Source organism: Camelus bactrianus, chromosome 13 (assembly GCF_048773025.1).
Source record: "Camelus bactrianus isolate YW-2024 breed Bactrian camel chromosome 13, ASM4877302v1, whole genome shotgun sequence".
NCBI classification, from domain to species: domain Eukaryota; kingdom Metazoa; phylum Chordata; class Mammalia; order Artiodactyla; family Camelidae; genus Camelus; species Camelus bactrianus.
The window spans coordinates 23,198,403-23,225,138 of NC_133551.1; the positions used below are offsets into that span (position 1 = coordinate 23,198,403).

The 26,736-nt window shown below is 37.6% G+C and overlaps 1 protein-coding gene across 2 annotated transcripts in view; it reads left to right on the top strand.

The window, feature by feature from the left end:
* Window positions 1–26,736, top strand: part of SLC44A5 (solute carrier family 44 member 5) — a 317,439-nt gene that overhangs the window by 170,470 nt on the left and 120,233 nt on the right. For both annotated transcript variants that reach the window (XM_010963457.3, XM_074376232.1), the window contains one exon: window positions 15,736–15,784. In XM_010963457.3, the coding sequence (XP_010961759.2) occupies window positions 15,736–15,784 (49 nt within the window). The remainder of the gene's footprint in view (window positions 1–15,735; window positions 15,785–26,736) is intronic.

The following is a 26,736-nucleotide window of genomic DNA, read 5'->3' on the forward strand; positions in this document are numbered from 1 at the left end:
CTGTTTCTGTTTTGTATTTATGTTCATTTATTTTTAGATTCCACATATTAGCAATCTCATATGGTATTTTTCTTTCTCTTTCTGGCTTACTTCACTTAGAATGACATTCTCCAGGAGCATCCATGTTGCTGCAAATGGCATTATATTGTTGGTTTTTATGGCTGAATAGTATTCCATTGTATAAATATACCACATCTTCTTTATCCAGTCATCTGTTGATGGACATTTAGGCCGTTTCCATGTCTTGGCTATTGTAAATAGTGCTGCTATGAACATTGGGGTGCAGGTGTCTTTTTGAAGTAGGGGTCCTTCTGGATACATGCCCAGGAGCGGGATTTCTGGATCATATGGTAAGTCTATTCCTAGTCTTTTGAGGAATCTCCATACTGTTTTCCACAGTGGCTGCACCAAACTGCATTCCCACCAGCAGTGTAGGAAGGTTCTCTTTTCTCCACAGCATCTCCAGCATAAAATACTCTACTTATTTTAAAAAATAATAGTGGGAGGAAAGGTAATTGTTAATTTACAAGCCTTTGGGGTGAATAAAATATGAAAGAAGAATCCTTAGAAAAGTGTGGCAAATCTTACCCCATCTTATTTCTTCTTCATGAACCTAAGGCTGGAGGTGGGCCCATTCTTGGCTGCCTCACCAGTGAGATTGGCAGAAATATTGCTGAAATAACCCGAATGACTAGAAAGTGCTTGAGAAATGTACACATTATTCCTGGCTAGTGACTTCATCTTCGCTGTCTCCTCTGCAGAAAGCAAGTTTGAAATCTGGTGGGCAGTCAGGCTTTTAAAATGTGATAGCAGAGCACTTCTTCAGTAAGTCGATTTTATGATGCGTTCCGGCCAATAGTTGCATAAACAGCATTATGAGAACCCTAACTGGCATCAGTCTATGTTGGAGAGTGAATAAAAAGTACCAGCAAAAATGAACTTTGAAAAGACAGCTTTAGCGGACATTTCATTATTTGTTCATAACAAATATTTAATCAGCAGCTACTATGACTCAGAACCACTGTTCCAAGTGGTGGACAAAACAAAGCCCCTACCCTCTTTGAGCTTAAATTCTAGTAAAGAAGACAGACAATAAATAAGACAGCTGTATGATGACTATGGGACGTCTTGTTTAGAAAAAGCTGAATTTTATTTTCTTTCATGTTCGAGAGTATAGGTGTGTTTGTGTGGAAGTTTCTGAGAAAGAGAGAGAACATACGTTCATCTGTATGAATCTCACAAACATAATATAAGGGAAAGAGACAACCCCCCTCACATCCCATTTATGTGAAGCCAAAAATGACCTAAACTAAATTATATTATTTAGGAATATATAAGAGATGATAAACTACAGGAAAAACAAGGAAATGATTATCACAAAACTAAGGACAGCGATTCCCTCTGGCAAGAAGGTAACCGCTCAGTATCTTATTGTATGACTACCATAATTAATTTATCTTCTCTACTTTTGATGGACTTTGAGCTGTTTTAAAGTTTTGGCTATTACAAACGGTGCTGCTATGCACATTATTGTACATGTATTTTTTATACACATAGGCAGTACTTTGGGATATGTATTTAGGAGTGAAATTGCTTGGTCATAGGGTCAAATCATGCCACACTTCCCCAAAGCGGTTCTACCGGTCTTCACTCTGACTAGCAGTGTATGAGATCCTGCTGCTCCACATCTTGGTCAACATCACATTATCAAGATTTTCACCTTTTGCAAGTGTTTGGTAGTATATAGTTATTTCTTTTTGTGGTTTTCACTTACATCTGCCTAATTATTAATGAGATGGAATACTACTTTATTATTTATCGACCATTTGTATTTCCTCCTCTAAGGTTCCTGTACAAGTCCTTCGCTCACTTTCCCATTAAGTTGCTAACCCTTTTCTCTTTGATCTGTAAGAGTTCTTTATATATACTTTGGGTATTAGTAATTCAGTGTCATAGGTGTTGTTAGTATCCTCTGTGAGTGTCTTGTCCATTTTTCTAGTGAGTCTTGATAAACAGAATTTCTTATTTTTGTTGTAGTTAAATTTATCATTTATTTCCTTTGTGACTAGTGCTTTTTGGACTATTGCTTAATAAATCCTTTCTCTAAGACTTTATAATTTTCTTTCACTTTAAATCTTTCTATCTGGAATTGATTTTTTGTGTCTGATGTGAGGTAGGGGGTCTAAGTTTATTATTATTTTTTCTTTATGGATATCCATTGTCCTATCACCATTTATTGAGAAAAATGTACACTTACAGGGTTTTTTGTATCTGTTTTTATCATAGTATTTGATAAAATATTGAGAAAGTATGTTAAAATCTACTATGATTATAGATTTATCTATTTTTTTTTCCTGTAGGTCTATACATGTACATTTAAAATTTAATTGCATGTAATTAAAACTTTTACATCTTCCTGGTTAATTGGTCCTTTTATCATTCTGTAGTGACCTTCTTTATTGGAAGTAATGCTTTTTACTTTAATTTCTGTTCTCAGAGATTATGTACAAACCCTTTTTAAAAAATTATTATTTACATGCTATATATTTTTCCATCCTTTTGCCTCAACCTTTTTCTATCGCTATTTTTTGGAGATATATATATATATATAGCATATAGTTGGATTTTTTTAATCCAGTGTGACAATTTTTGTTTTTCACAGGCACATTTAGTCCATTTATATTTAATGTACTTGTTAATATATTTGAGTTTATGTATGTCTTAATCTGTTATAACAAAGTGCCATAGACTGGGTGGCTTAAACAGCAGATACTTATTTCTCACAGTTCTGGTGGCTGGTAAGTTCAGGATCAAGGCACCAGCTGATTTCGTTCCTGGTGAGCCATCTCTTTCTGGCTAGAATATGGCTGCCTTCTCACTGTGTCCTCACATCTGGCTCTGGTCTCTCTTCCTCTTCTAAGGACCCTTACTCCATTGTGGGGGTCCCACCCTCATGACCTCATCTAAATCTATCTATCTCCCAAAGACGCTTCCTCCAAATACCATCACAGGGGGTGTTGGGACTTCAACATGTGAAATTTGGGAGCGCACAAACATTCAGTCCAACAATATACATCACCTTACGTAGGTATTCCCCACTTTTCAAAACTTTACTTCACATCACTTTGCTTTTATGAAAGACCTACATTAGTACCTGTTTTCGCTCACCGATAGAAACCTGAGGAGGACTTTAGCTTTTACTGAAAGGGTGAAAAGTGAAAATAGTTTTGTAGCACAGCCGTTGTAGAGGCACCTCCAAGCGCCTTCCCCGAGAATTACATTCAGCATCTCAGAGTCCAGCCGCCATAGCACTGACCTGTGCCTGTGAGCACCTGTGCTTTGTCTCAGTTTCCTTGGTGCATCTGTCAGCAAGACATGTCCTAAGGCACTTGCTTCTTTGCTTTATGCCATTTTGGCTTACGAAAGGTTTCATAGAAATGCTCTGCTTTTGAATAGCAGGGAAACCTGTATTGTGCTTTCTCATTGTCCCAGCTGTTCTATATTTATTTCTCTTCTCTTTCTTATCTGATTTTCGATTGGCTGATTTTTCGTATTCCATTTTCCTCCCTACACTATTTTCAAAGTAATAAATACTGATTCTGCTTTTTTAAAATTGCAACATACACACTCATTAAAGTTTAAAGTTCATTAATATTTTACCCTCTGTTTACACAATACAAGAAGCCTGCAATACTTCAACTCTTGGATTACATTCTATTATTGTCATAATTTTCTCTTGTTTTATTTAACCCCACAGACTTTATTATTATCACTTTCTATAGCCTCTGATTGTTCTCCTCCTCCTTTCTTAAGTCTTCACTCTCCATTTCTTTCCTCAAAGACCTTCCACCTGGCTCACTTTTTCTTCTCTCAGAAACACATCCTTACTGTATTTTAGTGAGATGCTGCTGGTGGCAAACTTTTTCTTTCTTTTCTTTTTTTTTTTTTTCTCCCATACATGTCTCTATTTCATCTTTTTTGGGGAACATGTTTTCTCCAGATATGATGACACTGGATATCACTAGATGCACAATTCTATGTTAGCAATTACTTTCTTTCACTGCCCCTCTCCCTCATCTCTGTTCTCTCTTTCTGGAAATCTCATTTGACATATATGAAAACTTCTCACTCTATTCTCAGTGTATCAACTATTGTTTAATATTTTTTATTCTTAGTTTTGTTGTGCTATGTTCTGAATAATTTATTTAGACTTGCTTTCTAGTTTGCCAGTTGCCTCTTCAGCTGTGTCTAACCTGATGTGAAACTTATTCACTAAGTTTTATATTTATTTATTGTGCTTTTCACTTCTAAATTCAATTTGATTCATTTTCAGATCTGCTGGATAATTTTGTATAGTTCTTCACATTTATTTTCAAGTTTGTCTTTTATTTATGAAAACCAGTTAGCATAGTTGTTTTATAATCTGGGACCAATAATTTAAGTGTCTGAAGACTTTTATGGGTCATTTTTGTTGTCTGTTGATTATCTAATTTTTTTGTGGTGTCTTGTTTCCTTATATAATTTGTTTCATAATTATGAGGTGCATATTTTCATTATTTTTTCATTATTTCTGAGAATTCTTAGAATAAAGATGAATTCTAACAGAAGTCTACTGTTGTCTATCTGTCTGTCAGCTTCCTAGGAACACATGCAGATTAAATTCACTTTAGATACATTCACATACACTGCAAACTCAAATGAGAGTGTTGCCCCCCATCTTTCTGCTCAGTGTCAATATAATTTTCTTGAGGGTGAGATGGGTCTCATTGTGAGAGGACAGCCCTTTGAAGTTCCCACTTATGGGAGGGGCAGTTTCCTACTTGACTTGTCATCATGAGCAGTCTCTGGGCTGGGTCTCCTGTCCCCTTTGCTCCCTGAGTTTGCTAAGTTGGTAAAATTCTTTGGGGCTATCATGGCTTTACCGTATCTTTCTCTCTCTGGGTTCCCGCTCTCACGTAGATTTTGGTCAGGTATTTCTTCATTGTTCTGTCAGTTTTCCAGTGCTTTTAAGATGTTCTTTAAGCTGTACACCCAGAATTTTAAGTTGTTTTTGTTGAAAGAGAGAAAAAGAGTTGAACCTCTCATACTTCTGGAATTGGAGCTAACAGGTAGACTTTTCCTTACAGATTTATCTTCACAGTTTTGTGTTGCTTCCATCATGGGAGATTTTTTAGGCAAATCCTTGTCTTGAGTGCTATATTTCCCTTCCCTAGTTTCTCACTCTCTTATCCAAATGTGTGCAGAATGTTAAAGAAATAAGCCCCCAAGTGTTCTTTTGACATTGAACTCACAATATGTTCAGTCTCTTTGCGAAAATCCATTTTGTGGGGAAGAAAAACTCATGAGCATTTCTACCTCACACATGCTCCACAGAATTTGCAAATACAAAAACTCTGTTTTTATCTTTGACTTGATCCAAGGAGACAGTACTCCTGGAGGGAGTAAGATAAGCCCCCAGGCATCCATTCCAAGTGCTTGTCTTGTTCTGTAACACCCCCCACCCCCAACCCTGAGGGGAGAAGAAAAGAATATACATCTCTCTCTTTTGCTCTCTCTCTAACAGTTCAGAACAGTAACAGTTCAGAGTGGGTCGTGCTGTAGGCTGTGTATCTCTGCTGTCTGCTATTCCCCTGAAGGTCATTGTAAGTGACTAGTTTGACTGGTTAAAGACCACAGTTTACCATAATTTTCCCTCAATTATCCCATAAGTAGAGGCTTCCACATGATACAGATTCTAGTAGTGTACTCCATCTGCAGTTTTTATTTATCAGACCATGATGCCTTGTGGGTAGAGATTATGCACTAAAACATGTTTTCTTCCCTGCATTTCAGATGCAGGGATAGGGGTGTTGCCCCAGTGATTATTATCTTCCATTTTCTTGAGTTGTGGCCAAAGTCATAGTTGATAAGCACTTTAATTTTGTTCTCATCAATAACCTGTGTACGACATGAGGAAGTAGGAGAGACATGTTATCACCAAACTCCTTTATGCACTTGTGATAAATTGACCAATTCTTGCTGTTTTTCTTTAGTGGTGTTTATTCTTAAGTTGAACAGAATGTCTTTTAAACTTTAACTTTAAAGATGCATTTCTCCCTCTTTACAACAGTTAACGTTTGTATTTATATAATGACGAAAACTATCACTTCCCCCAACCTTTGTTCATTTATTGTGCTATCGCCTGACTCTGTAGATGGAAAGACAAGATGAAGTCACTTATTTTTATTTTTCGGATGAGTAAATATGCTCTTCACTTCCTCTCTCTGGTTGTGAAGTTGTTTTTAATTTTTAGGAGGTAGAGGAAGAGGGCCTGGCATGATAGTAAAATGTATAACCTATGAAACTGGAAGATAATAAGCAGTTGCTTCAGTATAATTAGAGCATGTCATAGGTCTTTTTTTTTTTTTTTTGAATGCCTCATGTTGAGCAATAAAATATAGATACAGCTAGAAAGAAATATTAGAAAACCCAAGCTGATAAACTTCAAACTCAATTCACGTTCTTGTTTGCTTCTAGACTCTTTTAAAATTAATATTGATTCAGAATTTTATTTATTCTGAGAAGGTGTGTGATTATCCAATAATTCATGGCTGTTTCATAGCACAAATTCATGGCTTTGTCACAGTAGTCAAGAAAAATCGTTTTTTTTTCAGAAGTGCATTTCCAGTGCCCCCTCAATGTGCATCTTTCAGCACTGCCTATAGAATCAGTCTGTTAAGCAGCAGCCTGAGTGCTTTATGTATGTTTGCTTTGCCTGCTCCGTGGAAGTGGTGGTTGCTTCTTTTAGGTATTGCTTCTAAGGCTGGCATTCTCACTGAGTGTTAATAATTTGTGTCCATACACTTCAAATGATGATGAAGATTACTTAGAAGCCAACCCTATAATTAGAAAAACCTTTTTTAAAGCAGGAGATTTGACATTTTGGTGTAACACAGGGTGATTTATCATCCATATGTTTGGGAAGTTACTCGACTGGGAGAAAAACAACCGTCATAAGGTCATGCTACCGTGGTATTGTTTGGTTTAGGTTAGTGCGGAAGGAGTCTCATTTGCATTTCCATTAATCTTACCATGTCCAATGTGGGGTCATGTTTCTGCTCAAGATGAGTTTCTGGAATGCACATCATTTTCTGCATGAGGCCTTGCAGTCACGAGGCGATGAAGCATGGTACCATGCCCTTGCTTTCACCCCCATCAAATGTATCCCTCTGCCATGCTTCTGCAGTTGCCTCAGCCTCTCTCATGGCTGCAGCCTTGGCTGGGCACCACCATCTTATGTCTGAAGTATGATAGCAGTCTTCTTGTTGGTTCCTCTGCCTTCACTTTTCTAGTTCCTCTGCATCATGCAGAAGCATAAACACATGAAATGGTGTTACTTTCTCCGAAGACCTGAATTGAGGGGCTTTGTAACTCCTCCTCCAGCTCCCGATGACATGTGTCGTTCCCCTAACTGCTCCCATGTCTCCTCCTCCAACACTGCTCCATCCTGTGGCTCAGCGTGTGCTTTTGTCCCGCTTTCCCAAGGGACACAAAATTCTGTCCTGTAAGCATGCACGACATCCCTCTCCTCCACAGAGGTATTCCACAAGTGTCATACCCAGCTTAGTAATTGAAACCTTTCTAGAATTATTGGTGTCAGTTTTAGCCAACATGACAGCTCAAGTTGGGTTGCTTAGATTCTACACAGATCTACTTTGCTGCTGAGGGTAATTTACATATACTGTACTATTTCCCAGTTAGATGGTCACCATGAAGGCAGAAATTGTTTCCTCTGTTTAAATTTCTTTTTTTTTGCCACTATCATTTTATAAGTGACAAAATGGAAGTTCAGAGGGAAAAAAGCAATTCTCTCAAGATCATATAGCATGATGTAGGTGGCAGAGATGAAATTTGATGCCAGGTAATTTGATATCCAATTTTTATTCACCAGTATGAAATACTGCCTCCTTTATTCCTTTGTTTACTCCTACTAATCTTGACATTACAAATTAGATGCTAAGTTAGGGTTAGTAATAGGGAGAGTAATTTTTTACCTCAGTGCATTTCTAGGAGTCTATTAACTTGCTTTTAATCCAAATTGAAATCTTTCTTTTTTAAAATTTTTATTAAGTATAGTCAGTTTACAACATTGCATCAATTTCTGGTATATAGCATTTATATTTCCATCATCCATATACATACATATATTCCTTTTCATTTTCTTTTTCATTATAGGTTACTACAAGATATTGAATATAGTTCCCTGTGCTATACAGTAGAAACTTGTTGTTTATCTGTTTTATACATAGTGGTTAGTATCTGCAAATCTTAAACTCCCAATTTATCCCTTCCCACCCCCAGTAACTATAAGTTTGCAAGTTGAAATCTTTATAAAATGATTAGGTGATGATTGTCAAGATTGATCTCCTATTTGTATTTTCATAACCTAAATTAAAGACATGAGAGTTCAAAATTACATTGACATTCTTTTTAAACTTACTCTGTAAACGTTTATTGAATACCTGTTATGTATATACCAGGCACCAAAGTAGGTAATGCAACAGAGCAATAACCAAGGTACAATTTCTGCCCTAAAGGAGCTATTAATCCAATAGGAGGAATAGTCATGTGTATTAGCTTCCTCTTGCTGCTATAACGACTGACCACAAATGAGATGGCTTAAAAAGCACACAAGTTTATTATCTTATAATTCTGGAGGTCAGAAGTCCAAAATCGGTCTCAGTGGGCTCAAATCAAGGTGTCAGCAGGACTGCATTTTTTCTAGAGGCTCTAGGAGAAATAAATTTTCTTACTTTTTCCAGCTTCTAGAGGTTGCCACATTTTGTGGCTCACCACCCACTTCCATCATCAAAGCCAGCAATGGCTAGTTAAGTTTTCTCACATTGCGTCGCTCTGACCTTGTTTCCATTGTCACATCTCCCTCTTCGATTCTTCTTTCTCCCTCTTCCCCATTTAAATAGGACTCTTGTGATTACATTGGGCTCACTTAAGTAATACATAATCTCCACATCTCATGGTTCTCAGCTTAATGAAATCTGCAAAGTCCCTTTTGCCATTTAAGGTAATATATTCAGAAGTGTGAGGGATTAGGGCATGGGCATCTGTCTACCACTGCATGTAAACTAACACCTTGTTGGTACAGTGTGCCAAGGGCAACAATACAAGTAATAGGAGTATGTGTGTCTCAGAGATGGATGGAGTTAGCTACCATGGGATGGGGTTACATGAAAGTTTTCAACATTGGTCTCCACTTAAGGTGGGCTCCGCCCACTGGCACAGTGGCCGGCAGAATGTCTGGTCCTTGTTCTTCTCCTTGGTGATGAATGGGGAATGTGTAAGGGGAACTGTAAGCTTCCTGTAGCCATGGCCAGGGGACCAAAAAGGGAGAGTCATATTATCCAAAGGGCACTATGCAAAATACCTGATTTTGGAGGGGACCCATTGCAGGACAGAACTGCCAGAAGATCAAGTTTGAAGTGAAGGATGGTAGGAGATGAGGCCGGTGAGATAAGCCAGGTTGAGAAAGACCATTTGTGCTGGGCTGAGAAGTCAGGACATCATCCTGTGAGAAATGGCAAAGAACACGGCTCCTTGTCCTTTGTTGAGACCTAGAGGGAAAGGAACCCCATCCTTGGGTGAAATGCCAGGCCCTCATTTATAGGCACAGCATCATAAACATGTTTGAAAATAAAGTAAAACAAGTGTTTATTATTCACAATTCTTCACTGATTCTTGTTGTATATGAAAGCAAGACAATTTTGTATCACACTATTTTTCCATGCTTGTTGGAAGCTGCTTGCTCATAATAGATCTAAGTTTTAGAAATCTTGTTTGTCCCACCTTAGTCCCCTCTTTGCTCTCTAACTCACAGTAGATTCTCTGAAGGAGAACAACTGAAGGAACAAAATTAAATGTGTTAGGTTTTTGCTTTTTATAACTGATTAGTGGTAGTTATATTGTCATCTTCTTTGAGAAAAAGATTGCTTTTAAAGAAAAGAGTCTTTCTAAGCATGACTGGCTGCTTTATCTTGCCATTTGTATTCAACACAGTCATATGTAATCTGTACTCGTGAACCACATTAATTACCTGGACAATTTTCCTTAATTTTCATGAATTAATTCTAGTAAGAAATTACTACGCATTGTACGCATGCAACACAAACTGGTCACTACAATACAAATGTGTAACTTTTTTTAATAAATGTTTTTTAGTGAATCTATTATAATTTTGGTGATCAGAGAGTCATATGAACTTAAGAAGCTTTTAAAATGATTACCTAATTTTAATTATTTTCTTTAAGTGAGAAGTATGCATTGCATTTAATTAGCTAAGCTATATTATAGTGAAGCATTGTAGCTCTTTTCACTTAGCTGGCCCCTCAGTCTATTTATTTCAGAGATGCAATTAGAGCACATGAGAGCCTCTGAAGAAGTGCTGCCCTGTATTGATTTCAGGAAATAAATAATTTGCATGACAATACAAATTCTGTCAGCACATGGGGCAGGCTGAAGTCATCACTTTCCAGCTGTCATTATTATATAAAATCAGCTAAATCTTATCATTTGACTGTGGTTTTAGTGTATTTGCAACTGAAATATAAGGCAGCCAGAATTCAGAATCAAAAAGCGTCAGCTTTTCAGAACATTTGACAAAAGAATTTCATTTACACTGCAATCTGCTTTTTCACTTGGTGAGGTACAAATCACACCAAAATTGGAAGCCTGCCTAGACACTTTTAAACCAGTTTTGCCCATCTTTATGTAAAAAGTAAGTAATTACAGGATCACTGAAAGTTTCTAACCCCTTTCAATATACCTCCTCTCCCTACTCATCTGTGGAATTTCTCTATGATCACTATTAAGAAATTTCCTGCCGGTAGTTCAACACAGGCTCTGGGGTCAGACCGTCTGCCCTTGAAGGACTCCTCCACCTCTTGTTAGGTGAGTGATCCAGGGCATATGAGCTTATCCTTCTGTGTCTCAACTTCCTTGTCTATAAAATGGAAGGATACCAATGGCATACATCACAGAATTACTGGAGCATTAAATGACGTAATAAATATACCAGTGCTATTGTATTGCACAGCTCAAGGAGGTAGAATTCACATTGTGTTGTACGTGGAATTGTGCAAAATGACATATCTGTGTGTAAAGCACTTACAGCAGTCCTGGTACTAATAAGCATTCACTTAATAACCATTTTCTGTGGAATTTGATAATCCTTTCTTGAAATTCTTTCGCTTTCTCGAATGCCACTTTTCTGCTTCTCTTCTTATAACTGTTATCTCTTACCCTTAATTGTGGTGTTTCCCAAAGCTCGTACACACCGCGTGACCTGCTGTTCTCTTCCTCCATCAGGTTTGGTCTGTTATGAGCAGCTAGAATTAAGGACTGTGTATGAACTGAGATAGAGGTTAAGAATGAAATTTAGAATAAAATCGAGTAGCCTAGCGGTCTCCAAATCTGATTGCACATTAGAATTATCTGATGGGACAGGTCTACTCCAGACCTACAGAATTGTAGCGTTTGGTGTGGAGGGGCTAGAGAAAAAAGTTTTTGAGATATTTTACCTCTTCAGTCAGTTTGGGGATCAAAATCTGGAACCAGCAAGAATATCAGCACAAATGTTCCACATCAGGGTGGAAGGTTCAAGTCAAAAAGCACAGGGACCAGAATGGAAAGGTAGAGCACAAGTTCAGTGTCAGTCAGCAGCTGCGGAGAATTATCCATTCATGACCCCCTCTGTGCCCCATAGCACCCCCTGCATGTCTCTATCATGTTATTAACACCAGTGTTGAAATTATAGTCTTGAGCTTGTATCTCTTATTCAGTTGTGAGATTTGTGAAAGCAGACTTAGTTTCCAGAATTCATCCTTGGATCCCCACCACCTTTTTTTTTTTTTTTTTTTTTGAGGAGAAAGGAAGCACTAGTTTTTTTTTTAATTGAAGTATAGTCAGTTACAGTGTGTTGATTTCTGGTGTACAGCATGTTGTTTCAGTCATATATATACACACACATATTCATTCCCATATTCTTCTCTGTCCCACCACCTTTTTTTCTCAAGAATATAATAAATGTTGTTAAAATGAATTGTTGGAACCCTAAGTCAAGAGTGTGAGTATATTAGTGGGACTCTGACTGCCTATAACAGATAATGAACTAGCAAAAAGCAAGACAAAAGACTTCAGTGTAAGGATTCAAGGTATCTCATGAAACTCCACCCTGAGCCTCAGGTAGGGACTGGAACAGAAAGCTGAAGTCCATCAGGATTTCCATCTCTGCTTCTTTTTGTACATCTGCTTCAGTAATTTCTTTCCTTAAGCCTGCTTTCTCTCCTTCCCTGGTCTTCAAGCTTTCTATTTTGCAGTTCTGATCTTCCACTGCCTAATGCATCGGCCATTCTAATTCTCAGTTCCTGGGAGAGAGTGGCCAATAACGGGATCTAATGTCCAAGCCAAATCCAGTCACTGGTGGCCAGGGAACAGACCATGGGAGAAACTTGGCTGCCACCAGTCCTGTGGATTAGATAGGAAGTCAGTTCCCAGAGAAAGGGTGACTAGACACCCTGAGACGTATTGTTGCCATGAGGCAGAGTCAGACAAGTCGTCAGAAAACGAGAAGCGGACAGTGTGTCAGAAAACTGAAGTACATATAGACTGCCTCAAAAAGGAAGTGCTTTACTCTCCGCCCCCAGGGTAGGAACCGATGCTGGCATTGCAGGGTGTGGCCAGCGAGACCTGTTCTGCTGCAATAAGATCCGGCAGAGTGTGGGTCCCAGGAGGGTCCCTTACCACAAGGGTGACTGTGGGCACGTTCCTCAGCCTCTCTGTGCCTTGTTTTCTACATATGTAAAGTGAGGCTAGTGCTAGTTTCCAAGCTACCTACATAATAATGTTATTTTTCAAAGTAAAATAATGCGTAAGAGCACTTAGTACAGTGTTTAGCATTTAATGCTAAAATGTGTTAAATACTACTGTTACTGTCATTAGAATAACATCGTCATTATGTAGTTTATCACTTTTCATGTGATAACTTTATGACTTTCAAATACTTATCTCAAGACTTGACCCAAGACTTCCATTTGCTAACTCCAGTTGAAAACTGGACTCTCAGTTAGATGTCACTTCAAACTCAAAAAAAGCCAAATCCATCTCATGCTCTTTTTCTTACAAGTTTACAATTTCTTCCCCCTGCTAACCTTCTCGACTATTTGAATAGCATCAGCCTTTCCTAAGCTAAGGTAAAAGACCAGAAGTGATTGACAGTCACAATTTCGACGTCTCTAATCTCTTTATTTGGAGCCATCTTTGACTTCTCTCTTTTACACCCGAAGTCTTACCATTCATCAAGTTCTTTTTATCTTTTTCATGTAATTATATGACTAATAATGACCATTCATTGGAGGCTTACTAAGTGCCAGCCACTGTTTTAAGCCCTCTTACAGGTATTAATTCATTCAATCTTCATGACAACTTTATGGCATAGGTACTATTATCATCCCCATTTACAAATATGGAAACTAAGACTCAGAGAAGTGAAATGATTTGTCCAGGGTCACTGCTAGTAAGTGGTGAAGAGAGGCAGTCTGTCTCCAAAGCCATTGCTCCTAACCCCTAAGACACAGACTTCTCTGTGATGAGCCTTGAATATCTTTTTTCCATTACTTCCACCACCATATGGGCTGTGGCCCACGTGACTTCATCTCTGTTATTCCAATAGACTCCTAGTTGGTCTCCTTGACTTGGTACTTTGTGAGGCAACTTACACACTGCTGCTAGATCGCTTCTTTAATTAAGAACTTTCTTCCTTAATCAAGCACTGCCTCTACCATGTCATTTCTTTGTTCAATATCCTTCTATGGCTCCCTGTGGCCTAGGATGTACAAAATAACTTCCATCTCTGATTTTTTAGGCTTTCTGTAGTGTGGTCACAGAGTATCTGTTCAGCTTTATTTCTTCCCTCCTTCTGTCCCATTATCTATGTCCCAATCAGTCTGATCTTTTCACCATCCCTGCAAACATGCTATTCATTCCTAACTCTGTGAGTTCATACATCTCTAAACTTGTCCATCTTAAAATATTGTGGCCTAGGAACCCTTCCTTACTAACCTCAACTGAATGTGAACTTTCCTTCCTTAGGACACTCCTAAGACTTTCTTATGATTTGATACTCTGCTTTGTATGATAGTGACTTGTGTTCTTTTCTTATTTCTCTCCCTGCTCGCCACTTTGCCAGCTTGTTGAAGACAAAGACTGTGTTTCACTAAACTTAACCCCCTGCAGTGTTTCTTTCAATGCAGAGAGCACATAACAGGTGATCAATAGACAATGAATTTAACAGAATTCTAGGTTCCCCACTCTGCACGTTTCTCTTTTCCCTTTTGTTTTGTTCCAGTCTTTCACAAAAATCTCACTTCTTGAATAAAACCCTCTTGACTGTTTTAGTCCTTGATGAAACCTACTTTCTCATAACTATTGTAACACTTAAGGCCAAGACCATACAATTTAGTTCTTTATTAATAACTTTATACAGAATGTTCATTGTTCACGTATTATAACACAGGGCCTGATTTATAAAGATTCTAAAGGAATATTTCTTGAATGAATCAGTAGGTTGATCTTGCCCACCAACTGTAAGGTCTCCAAGGGACCATGCTTTATATATCTTCTATAGCCCCTCGGAGCTCTCAGCATATAATAGGTACTAAATGAATATTTGCTGACTGACTGGCTCTTGGGTTTCTGTTATAAGTCTGCCCTTACCTTCCTGTTGTTCTGCCTTCTGCTTGTGATTACACTGAAGAGGCTTCTGAATCCTGTATCTAATTTCCTCGTGGAGTACAGGCGGAGTCAGGTTGCTGACACACAGCCTCTCTTTTGCCAGTCTCTATTGAAACTGTGTCTTTAATTCAGTGGCAGGCCTTCTTACAGGGACAAATCCCTAGAGGAAGGGACAGGAGCCCTTCAGTTGGGGGAGAAATGTCAGAGGGTTGAGAATTGCAAAATGCAACCTTTGGCCAGAGATGACTTAGCAGAACTCATTACTGGGCCTGCCCAGTACATGTGGGGGGAAAAGGTCATTCTGTGTCTACTTTGTACTGTTTAAACACAAGGGTAATACACTGCAATTATGATGCAGCAATGAATGACTAGGGCATCTCTTTAAATGGCATGAAGTCTGCCAGTAGATCTAAAACGAGCCAATACAGGTGACATTTATATAATATAATAATGACTTGTATATACTGTGTAGCCAAAATGGCAGAGACCAACAATGACTAGTATTCCAGCTTCTCAAAGGAATGCCTAAGCTACTGAGAGGAAAGGGAGCCCTGGGATAAACAGACATCCCTGCTATACTGTGCGCCTCACAAGGACTCAGCACTGCTTGGGCGTGGCAGACGGTAGAGTGTTTTTTTTGCAGACTGGAAGAGCTTCAAGTTTTGCTGTCCTGGATGCAATCTATAATGCTGCTGCTCAGAACAGAGGGAAATGTATACACAGTGTACACAGAATATGGTCCTTACCAACTCTTCCCAGACTTGCTTCTAGCTGAGAGGGGGAAAATGATTGACAGCTGTAACCAAGGTATTCACTGAACCAAAGAATGAGTTCAACACTGCACTGAGCAGTGGACTAGCTAAGATATAACTTTTTCTTTATTAATATTTCATATGTATTAATTTGTCATTTCATTGGCTTGGATGCTTAGAAAATTCTTTGTTTTAAATGCAGGTGATGCAAGAACATACGATCCGGATTTTAAGGGTCCTATTGCCAAGAGGTAAGCATTTCTCTTCTCTGGAGTGTTTTTTTGTTTGTTTGTTTTTGTTTTTTTTTTAAACAAACACAGCTTATCTTTCGGTACCATTTTCTGGTCAATGGAGAACTGTGTCTACTATGCAGGGGGAATGACTTATTTTTAGCCTAAATGTCACCTTATTTTTAACAGGGTACGTACAGGGAATAAATCTTCCCATGAGCCGTGAATATCCTCTCCTGTTCAGCTACTGAATTGCCTTAATTTATTAGACTGAAGAGTCTGTATTTCTCAAAATGAGAAGCCAAAAAATGCTTTAGACAATTTAACCACTTTGTAGAGAAACAAACACATTCTAGTAATTGCTTTATGCAGCTCTTCACTCTGTGATTCACCATCGTAAATGCAGAGTTGCTATGCCAACTTCTTCCACCCAGGGTGTTCGTGCTACTCAGCCTCCCAAGGCAGAGAGCTTTCTGGGAGACAACCATTCACCAGTGTATCATGTACGCTTTAGGATATTTTAAAATGCTCTAGGGAAATATGTACTTGTCTCAACTGGTGCTTCTCCTGCAAGGTTGTATGGCATTTAAAAATTATCCAATAATGCATAGGCTTCTTTTATTACTATTATTATTTTTACCCTCTATTGCCAGGCTCCCTGATAATCAAAAAGGGGGTTTGCAGGGTAGAATGGCTAAAAATGAGAAGATGATGCTGTTGGTAGCTGTTTTTTGCTTAGTGTTGCCTTTGATTTCTTGCGTGTCATAATAAACTGTGATGCAAAATGATGATCAGCATAATTATTTGCACTTGTCAGCCCTCAGCATGTATATTAGCATTTACTGCTATGTCCTTATACTGTCCTAGCTTTAAGCAAATGTGTATTCAGTTTGTTTCTAATTCTGTAAAGAGCCAAATTATTTGTTCCGGGTTACTAATTTAAACGTGTATCTATGCCTTCTTTAGAATAAGTTAGAAACTTCTCTCATTCTCTCCATGGTAACACCATGAATACATTTTGTGGTCCAGGGTACAAATAGCCTCATCCCATATGAAGGTTACTTTTATTGTTACTACATTCATTTTTATAATAGCTAATTGGTGAGCATAGAATCTAGTTTATTGGCCTCAAGGGACCCCTAGATGTAATCCAGATTCAACAGTGATAACAGTAATAAACGACTTGACATATTTGGACAGATGAAACACAAATCACAGGTGTGCCTTTTCTAGCCACAGAGAAGAGTTAGGCCTGGCTGGAGGTGTGGAGAAGGAGGTGGAATCTCTGTCTTCAGTTATATAGAATTTCATGTTGGAACCAGGTAGTCCAGGTAAAGTCTAAACAACCGTGATAATCACTGTGAGAAAAGTAATATATTTTTACTCAGGGCCTTTCCTGATTCTCTGGGTACCTTTACAAAGGCTTTCAAAGGCGAAATGGTCACTGTGTAGATACCCCACCTCCCTCACCCATTCTTCAATCCAGGACGGAGAGAAGTGTTAGAAAACCCCAGGGGGCTTACCTACAGGAGGACAGTTGGCCCACTGGTAACTTTTCAGGCTGCAGGGGTCTGTACTGCCTGTCCTGGGCAAATAGTTGGGATGTTTAAGGAACAAGTGAGAAACTCCAACTTCTTCACTTTACCTCCTACAGCAGGGCCAGCTTTAATAACATTTTTGCTTCACATAATGTCACTTTCCTTTGGAGAGATCCAAAGTCTTGTCAGGCATTCAGGCAGACCCTCACAGCACTCTCCACACCATGCTCGGTACTCCCTCTCAGCTCACTGGGACATCGTTTTGTGCCTGGTGATAACCCAACTGTCATTTCCGCAAGAGGTGAAGGAATGACAGTAATGCCACAGGAGAGATTAACTCAGTTTCTCATTTGTTCCCATCTACTAAGAATTGGGCATTTGGAAGCTGCTGCCCCAGAATGTGGACCAAAAACAAACAAACAAAAAGGTGATTTTGATAGCCCCTTTTGAAAAAGTTGTTATCTGGTGCCTATGCTTTGTCCCCTATATGCAAAAGGATTTTTAAAAAGATTGGTTAGCCTTGGATTGAGGTTGTGAGATTTGTAAAAGTTTAAGGGTGTTGAGCGCTTTTCTTAGTAGTAAATGAGAGGGCAAAAATGAACACACATGGAAGACTAAGAAGTGAATCTCTTTCGTAAGACACTACATGAGAAATTCCTCTTACAATTTTAGAACTAAGAAAAATTTTCATTTAATGGAGAATTAGTATACTTTCTTCTGTTAGAAAGGAGAACTGTAATCCACTCTCTCCTTTTGTCTTGACTTGTAGAAAGCCCACTGAAAAATTTAATTTCAGTGCCAGCAACTGTATTAGCCTTTGAGTCAAGAATTTCATTTCAGAACTTTGAATTTCTATTTCTATTTCAATAACACTATTGCATGAATTTCTATTTAATAATGCTATTGCACCCAGGTGTTTTAAGTAATTTCATTTAAGATTCATTCTGGAAAGAGACAGCATATAGGTGGAAAGATAAATAGAAATGAAAAACCTTAGATGTTCCGTAATTCCTTTTCTTCTCTGCTTTATACACAAAGTAGGTTAAGGACATCTGACTCATACTAATCAAATAGGTTATGTTTTGCAAAGCTGAAAATAACTATTATTATAGAAGGTGGAAGGTCAGTCTGAAATGCAATAAGATGCATTTATTTTTACCAGAAGCATTGCAGAGAGGTTACATTCACTACCATGAAAGGGTTCAAGGAGAGAATGAAGAGGCATTTTTTAGGGATGTTGTAGAGGGGATTCTTTCATATACAGGAGTTGGACTAAATGACTTCTGAGTTCTTGCCAATCTTGAAGTTCTATGATTCTGTATTTCAACTTTTTTTTTTATTGAGTTATAACTAACAAAAAACATTAAATTAGCTTCAGGTATACAGCATAGTGTTTTGATTTTTTTTTCTGTACATTATGAAATGATCACTCTAAGTCCAGTTACCGTCTGTCACCATTCAAAGTTATTAACATGTTATTGATTATATTCCCTATGTATATATTATACCCCAAGACTTATTTATTTTGTAAATGTAAATTTGTACCTCTTAATCACCTTCATCTATTTTGTCCAACCCCCATGCCCCTCCCCTCTAGCAATCACCAGTTTATTCTCTGTATTTATGAGTTTGTTTTTGTTTTGTTTGTTCCATTGTTTTGGTTTTTTAGAGTCCACATATAAGGGAAATCATATGGTATTTGTTTTTTCTCTGTCTGACTTATTTCACTTAGCGTAATACCCTTCAGGCCCAACGATGTAGCCACAAATGGCAAGATTTCATTCTTTTTTATGGCTGATTAATATTCTGTTGTGTGTATTCACACACAGACCATCTTCTTTATCCATTCATTAACTGATGGACACTTAGGTTCCTTCCACATCTAGGCTATTACTTGTAAGTAGTGCTCCAATGAACATAGGGGTGCATGTATCTTTTTGAAATTTCAGATAATAACTTGAAGTAGAATTTCTGGATCATAGAGTAGTTCTAATTTTAGTTTTTCAAGGAAACTTCATACGGCTACACTTGCAGTCAACAGTTCATGAGGGTTCCCTTTACTCCAAATCCTCGCCAACACTTTTTTTTTTTTTTTTTTGGCTTTCTGATAATAGCCATTTGGACAAGTGTAAGGTTGTATCTTATTGTGGTTTTTCCTGCATTTCTCTGACTATTAGTGACATTGGGTACCTTTTTATGTACATTTTGGCCATCTGTCTTATTTGGAAAAATGTCTTTTTAGGTCCCCTGCCCATTTTTTAATCAGGCTGTTTATGTTTTGATACTGAATTTAAGAGTTGTTTATATATTTTGGATATCAATTCTTTATCAGATATATCATTTGTAAATATCTTCTGCCATTTAGTAGATTGCCTTTTTGTTTTGTTGGTGGTTTCCTTCACTGTACGAAACTTTTAGTTTGACATAGTTCCATTTGTTGAGTTCCATTTGTTTATTTTACTTTTGTCACCATTGGCTAGGGAGACATGTCCAAAAATATATTGCTAAGTAAGGCCAGTGTCAAAGAGGTTACTATCTATGTTTTCTTCTAGGAGTTTTATAGTTTCAGGTCTTCCATTTCAGTTTTTAATCCATTTTGAATTTATTTTTATATATAGTGTAGGATACTGGTCCAGTCTGATTCTTTTACATGTAGCTGTCCAGTTTCCCCAACACCATTTGTTGAACAGACTGTTTCTCTCTATGTATTTGCTTGTATCCTTATTGTAGATTAATTGACCATATAAAGGTGGGTTTATTTCTGGTCTGTCCATTCTGTTCCACTAATCTGTGTGTCCATTTTTATACCAATATCATACTGTTTTAGTTACTATACCTTTGTGGTATAGTTTGAAATTAGAGAGCATGATACCTACAGCCTAATTCTTCTTTCTCAAGATTGTTTTGGCTGTTTGGGTTCTTTTGAACTAATTTTGGAATTATTTGTTATAGTTCTGTGAAAAATGTCATGGGTATTTTGATAGATATTGCATTGACTCTGTAGATGATCTGGGGGAGTGTTAAAATGTTGATCATTTTAACAATATTAATTCTTCCAATCCATGAGCATGATGTAGCTTTCCATTTATTTGTGTTGTCTTCAGATTTTCCCCTCAATGTCTTATAGTTTTACCTCATTGATTAAATTTATTCCTAGGTATTTTATTTGTCAATGCAATTGTAAATGGAATTGCTTTATTCATTTCTTTTTCTGAGTTTAATATTAGCATATATAGAAATGCAATAGATTTCTATATATTAATTTTGTATCCTGCAACTTTACTGAATTCTTTTATTAGTTCTAATAGTTGTTTTTTGGTGGAATCTTTAGGTTTTCCTGTGTATAGTATCATGTCACTTGCAAACAGTGACAGTTTTATTTCTAGTTGTCCAATTTGGATTCCTTTTATTATCTTTTCTGATTTCTGCGGCTAGGATTTCTAATATTATATTGAACAAAAGTGGCATGAGTAGGCTCCTTGTCTTGTTCCTGATCATAGAGGAAAAGCTTTCAGCTCTTCACCATTGAATGTGATGTTAGCTATGGGTTTATCATGTATGGCCTTTATTATGTTGAGGTGTGTTCCATCCATACTCACTTTATTAAGAGTTTTTGTCATAAATGGATTTTGAATTTTGTCAAACACCTTTTCTGTATCTATTAAGATGATCATTTGATTTTTATCCTTCTTTTTGTTAATGTAGTTTATTATGTTGACTGATTTATAGGTATTTATTAAACTGTACTTGATTCCTTGGAATGAATCCCACTTAATCCTGGTGTATGATCCTTTTAATGTGTTGTTGAATTTGGTTTGCTAGTGTTTTGTTAAGGATTTTTGCATCTATATTCATCCAGGATATTGGTCTGTAATTTTCTTTTTTGTAGTGTCTTTGAGTTTAATATTAGGATTTTGCTGAGTTTGGAAATATTTCTTCTTGTTCAATTTTTTGGGAATAATTTAAGAAGGATAGGAATTAACTCTCTTTAAATGTTTGGTACAATTCACCCATGAAGCCATCTGAACCTGGATTTTTGTTTTTTGGAAATTTTTTGATTCCTGACTAATTTTCAGTAGTAGTATGAGTCTATTCATATTTTCTATTTCTTCCTGATTCAGTCTTGGAAGATTGTATGTTTCTAGGAATTTATCCATTTCTCCTAGGGTGTCAAATTTTGGGGCATATAATGTTCATAGTATTTTCTTGTGATACTTAGTGTTTCTATTATTTGTAATTTCTTTTATTTCTGATTTTATTTATTTGGGCTCTCTCTTTTTCTTGATGAGTTTCACTAAAGAATTATCAATTTTGTTTATCTTTTTGAAGAACCAGCTCTTAGTTTTTTTTTAGTCTCTATTTCATTTATTTTCTCCCTATTCTTTATTATTTCTTTTCTTCTACTAATTTTAGGCTTTGTTTGTTCTTAAAGTTCCTTTAAATATACATTTAGATTGTTTGAGATTGTTGTTATTCAGGTAGACCTCTATCACTGAGTTTCCCTCTTAATACTGCTTTTGGTATGTCCCATAGTTCATGGAAAGTTGTGTTTTCTTTTTCATTTGTCTCAAGGTATTTTTTTATTTTCTCTGTTTCTTTTTGTTGTTGTTGTTGACCCATTGATTAGTAGCATGTTGTTTAGTCTCTATGTGTGGTTTTTTGCTTTGTTTTGTTTTTTTAGTTCACTTCCTGTAGTTGATTTCTAGTTTCATATCATTGTGGTCAGAAAAGATGCTTGATATGATTTCAAATTCTTAATTTGAGACTTGTATTGTGGTCTAACATGTGATCTTTCTTGGAGAATGTGCCATATATACATGAAAAGAATGTGTCTTGTGCTGCTTTTGGATAGATTGTCTGTATATATCTATTAACTCTAATGTATCCTAAGACCAATTTCCCTATTGATCTTCTGTCTAGATGATTTATCCATTGATATAAATGAGATAATAAAGTCCCCTACTGTTACTGTATTTCTGTCTATTACTTTCTTTATTTCTGTTAATATTTGCTTTACATATTTAGGTGTTCCTATGTTTTGGGTACCTAAGTGTTTATAAATGTTATATCCTCTTGATGGATTGAACTTTTTTCATTATTTAATGCCCGTCATGTATTTTGGTAAAGTCCATTTTGTCTGAAGAGTATTGCTACCCCAGCTTTCTTTTTGTTTCCATTTACATGGGACTGGGATATCTTCTTCCATCCCTTCATTTTCACTTTACATATGTGTTTTTAGAGCTGAAGTTATTTCCTTGTAGGTAACATACAGACAAGTCTGTTTTTTTTTTTAATCCATTCAGCTACCCTGTGCCTTTTGATTAGAGCATTTGATCCATTTACATTTAAAGGAATTGTTGGATAGGTATGTACTTATTGTATTGAAATTTGTTGTTTGGGTTTTTGGGTTTTTTTTTTTTTTTTTTTGTAGTTCTTCTCTGTTCCTGTCTTCTCTTGGTTTCTTTCCTTATGGTTTGATGGATTCCTTTAGTATTTGAATTCCTTTTTCTTTATTTTTTTGTGTATCTATTGTAAGTTTTTGGTTTGTGATGACCATTAGGTTCATATATACCAACCTGTATATATAGCCATCCATTTTAAGCTAACAGTCTCTTAAGTTTGAAGGCATCTAAAAACACTATCTTTTTACTCCCTCCGCTCACATTTTATGTTTTTGACATTATATTTCACATCTTCTTATATCATGTATTTTTAACTAGTCATTATAGTTATAGTTGATTTTACTGCTTTTGCCTTTTAACCTTCAGAGTAGCTTTTTAAGTAGCTGATCCATTGCCTTTACTATATGTTTGCCTTTACCAGTGAGATTTTTTCCTTTCACGTACTTTTAAAAATTTCTAATTGTGACCTTTTCTTCTCACTTTAAAGAAAATCCTTTAACATTTCTTGTAAGGGTGGTTTAATGTGATGAACTCCTTTATCTTTGCTTGTCTAGGAAACCCTTTGTCTCTTCTTCAGTTATGAATTCTCTAACCTTGCCAATAGAGCATTCTAGGTTGTTTTCTCCTGTTAGCACTTTAAATATATCCTGCCACTCCCTTCTGGCCTATAAAGTTTCTGCTGAAAAATCAGCTGATAGCTTATGGGGTTTTCCTTATATGGGATTAATTGTTTTTCTCTTACCGCCTTTGAGATTATCTCTTTATCTATAGTTTTTGCCATTTTGATTATAATATATCTTGGTGTAGATCACTTTGGGTTCCTCTTGTTTGGGATTCTAGGATTTCTGTACCTAGATGTCTGTTTTTTCCCAAGAATACAGAGGTTTTCAGCCATTATTTCTTCAAATAAGTTTTCTGTCCCTTTCTCTCTCTCTTCCTTTTTTCTTGGACCCCATAATGCAAATGTTAGTATGCTTGATGTTGTCCCATAAGTTTCTTAAACTCTCCTCATTTAAAACAATTATTTCTTCTCTTTGCTGTGCTGATTGGGTGATATTCACTATTCTCTCTTCCAGGTTGCAGATCTGTTTTGGGGGGGATCATCTAATCTGCTCTTGATTCCCTCTTTCACTTATTGTATTCTTCAGCTCTGATTGGTTCTGTCTTATATTTTCTAAGTCTTTGTTGAAGACCTCACTGTATTTTTCCATTTTTCTCTCAAGATCAGTGAGCATCCTTTTGACCATTTCTTTGAACTCTGTATCAGTTAAATCACTTACCTCTGTTTCATTAGAGTTTTTTCTTCCCCTTCCCCCCAGGGTTTTATTTTGTTTTTTCATTTGGAACATATTCCTCTGTCTCGTCATTTTGTTTGACTGTCTGGGTTTGTTTCTATGAATTAGGCATAACAGCTGCCTCTCCTAGTCTTGAAGGAGTAGCCTTATGTGGGAGTGTCTTCTTCACAGATTGCTTGCACCCGGTAGCTTTGGTAGGACAGCTGGAGCTGGAGCAATTGTGGACTGGGGGAAGTCTCAGGGCACATTGCACCAAGGTTGCTTTGGCAGATTGGCTGGAGCTAAGGTGAGGGTGGGCCAGGAACAGTCCTGAAACCTTGGTGGGGCAGCTAGAACAGGAGCAGGCTTGGGCTGGGGGCAGTCCCTGGGTGTACCACGCTGAGGTCACCTTGGAAGGATGGCTGGGTGTGGACCTGGGGGAGCTCTAGGGGTGATTCCACCAGGGGCACTTGCCAGCACCTCTGATCTTAGGGTTCCAGAAGTTCTCTGCTGGTTTGGCAAAAATTCTAAGGTTAGTAAATGAATTTCCTTCCCATATAATCTAGATGCCCTTTAGGTTACTGGGTTTTTGTTTGTTTCGCTGCATCTCAGGGTGGGTGAGTCAATGCTGGGTTCCCTCAGTAATATCCCTGCTTGCTGCAGGTCGTGGTATCAGGGGTGGGGTTTCCATGAATATCATTTCTCTGTCTTTCCTACCCATTTCTATGTGGTCCTTCTATTTGCAGAAGCTGTTCAATCAGCCCTCTGGTCTTGTTCAGGAGGAATTTCTCTGTATGTAGGTGTAGATTTGGTGTGTCCATGGGAGGAGGTGAGTTCAGGTCCCTCTGTGTCACCTCTTGGACCCTTTTCCTGTCTCTGTGACTCAGCTTTTAATGCCAAAGCAGAGGAGGGAGAGTTCAACACACTAAGTGATACACACACTATGCTGACGCCCACCAAACACTCTTGTGAGTTCTAAAGTGCCAGTATTAAGTGGACATCTCAAACTACTCTGATAACACAGTGCTGTCTCCTAAATTTATCCAGTTCTCATAACTTTTTGCTTATTTTTGAAACGGTTTGTGTCCTGTCACTGGAGAGGAAACTTAAATATCTAAAGGCGAGGTCCATTATCATGGAAAAATATGAGGAAAATGTTACTAGAAAAAGCACACAAAACTCAAGAAAAAAATGTAGATTCCCCTGTTGTAAAAATGTCTGAGAGAAGTTAGAAATCACTTTGACTTGTAAAATAGTTTGAAATAAAAAGCCTATATCCATAGCACTCCCTTTGAAAGCTTCTAGTCTCAAAATGTGAAAGGAAATAAAAAGAAATCGTTTCACTGGATGGCTAATTCTTCAGAATGCAAATGTGAATTGAAGATGTACTCTGAGCCTGGCATTTATTTGCCTCATTCTGAATGAAGCAAATGGCCTGATGTGATCAATTATTTATCAGTGTGACCCTCTTCCGCAGGAAAATGTGGACTAACATAGGTGTTTGAAATTTATAGCCTGTTCCTTTTATTCCCCAGTATGTGAACTTGTTCTTTTTTTTTAAAATGTTTTTACACTTTAAAGAGTTACCACCTACAAATTATTTCTAATAACAATGAAAATAATGAACCTACAAATAATATTTTAAATGATGCAAGAGCCTTTAAATCAAAGGATTTAAAGTAAAGTATTCATTAACTGTGTGCTTCTTTTGTGCCAGGTACTGTACTAGGTGCTAGAAATACAAAGATGAACTAAGCAAAATTCCTATTCGAAAGAGCTTTCAGTCTAGTAGGAAAGGAAGATAATAAAAGGATTAATGTGTTAAGTGCAATAATGGAGTTTTTGACAGGAGCCCTGGAAGCAAAGACGAGTGTGTCTAGTGCTGCTTGGAGTAGGGAAAGGGGAGTCTGGAAGAACCTCAGAGTAGAAGTGAACTTGGAGCTGGTTCTGGTTCTTGAAGACATTCCACAAAAAGTCAGAAGCATACTTCAAAGCACAGAGGCCTGAGAGCTGTTGTCCTGGAAGTGGTTTGGGGAACACCCAGTGTGCACATGTGTGACTGGTGGGGGGCCTGAGGAGCAGGCCGACTTGGGGAGCAATGATGCTGAAGATGCATCGAGCAAAATCATCAAGGGTTTATTCAACATGTCAATGTGTTTGGTATTTTGTTCTACAGACTCAGAGGAGACATTGAAGGATTTTAAGTAAGAAATAGACAGAATCAGATTTGCACCTTAGAAGCTTTTATTGACCAAGCAGTTAGAGAACACTACTCTGTACCAGACCTTATGGCGAACACCAGAGACACAAACCTCCTGGACATGATCCCAAGCTTCACAACTTGTCCTTGTCCTGTTGTGTATGCTTGTGTTAAAGAGGGAGGGGGGAAGAGTGCTGCAGTCAAACCAGAGACTGCAACATAGTGAGGTAAACACTGTAGAGGTGCAGGTTGCAACGGAAGCCCTAAGGAGAGAGTAAGTCATGTGGGAGAGCTTGCCTGATACGGTCCTTCTTCAAGGTAGCTGAAGGACCTGTAAGAGCTTTGCTTCATGTAGAAACGGGCAAGGAGTAACCCAGAGAGGGCCAGAGGTGTGAGGAAAGAGACTGTGCATGACTCGTGTTACAGTACTGCAAGTATGTACGGTAGTAAGAGGGAGAGTGGTTGCGAGATAAAACTGCTTCATTGCTTCCGTGGCAAGAGCGCAGCTAGTGAAGAGCACTGTATCCGGAGGCAGGGAGTTTGAACTTTATTCTAAAGG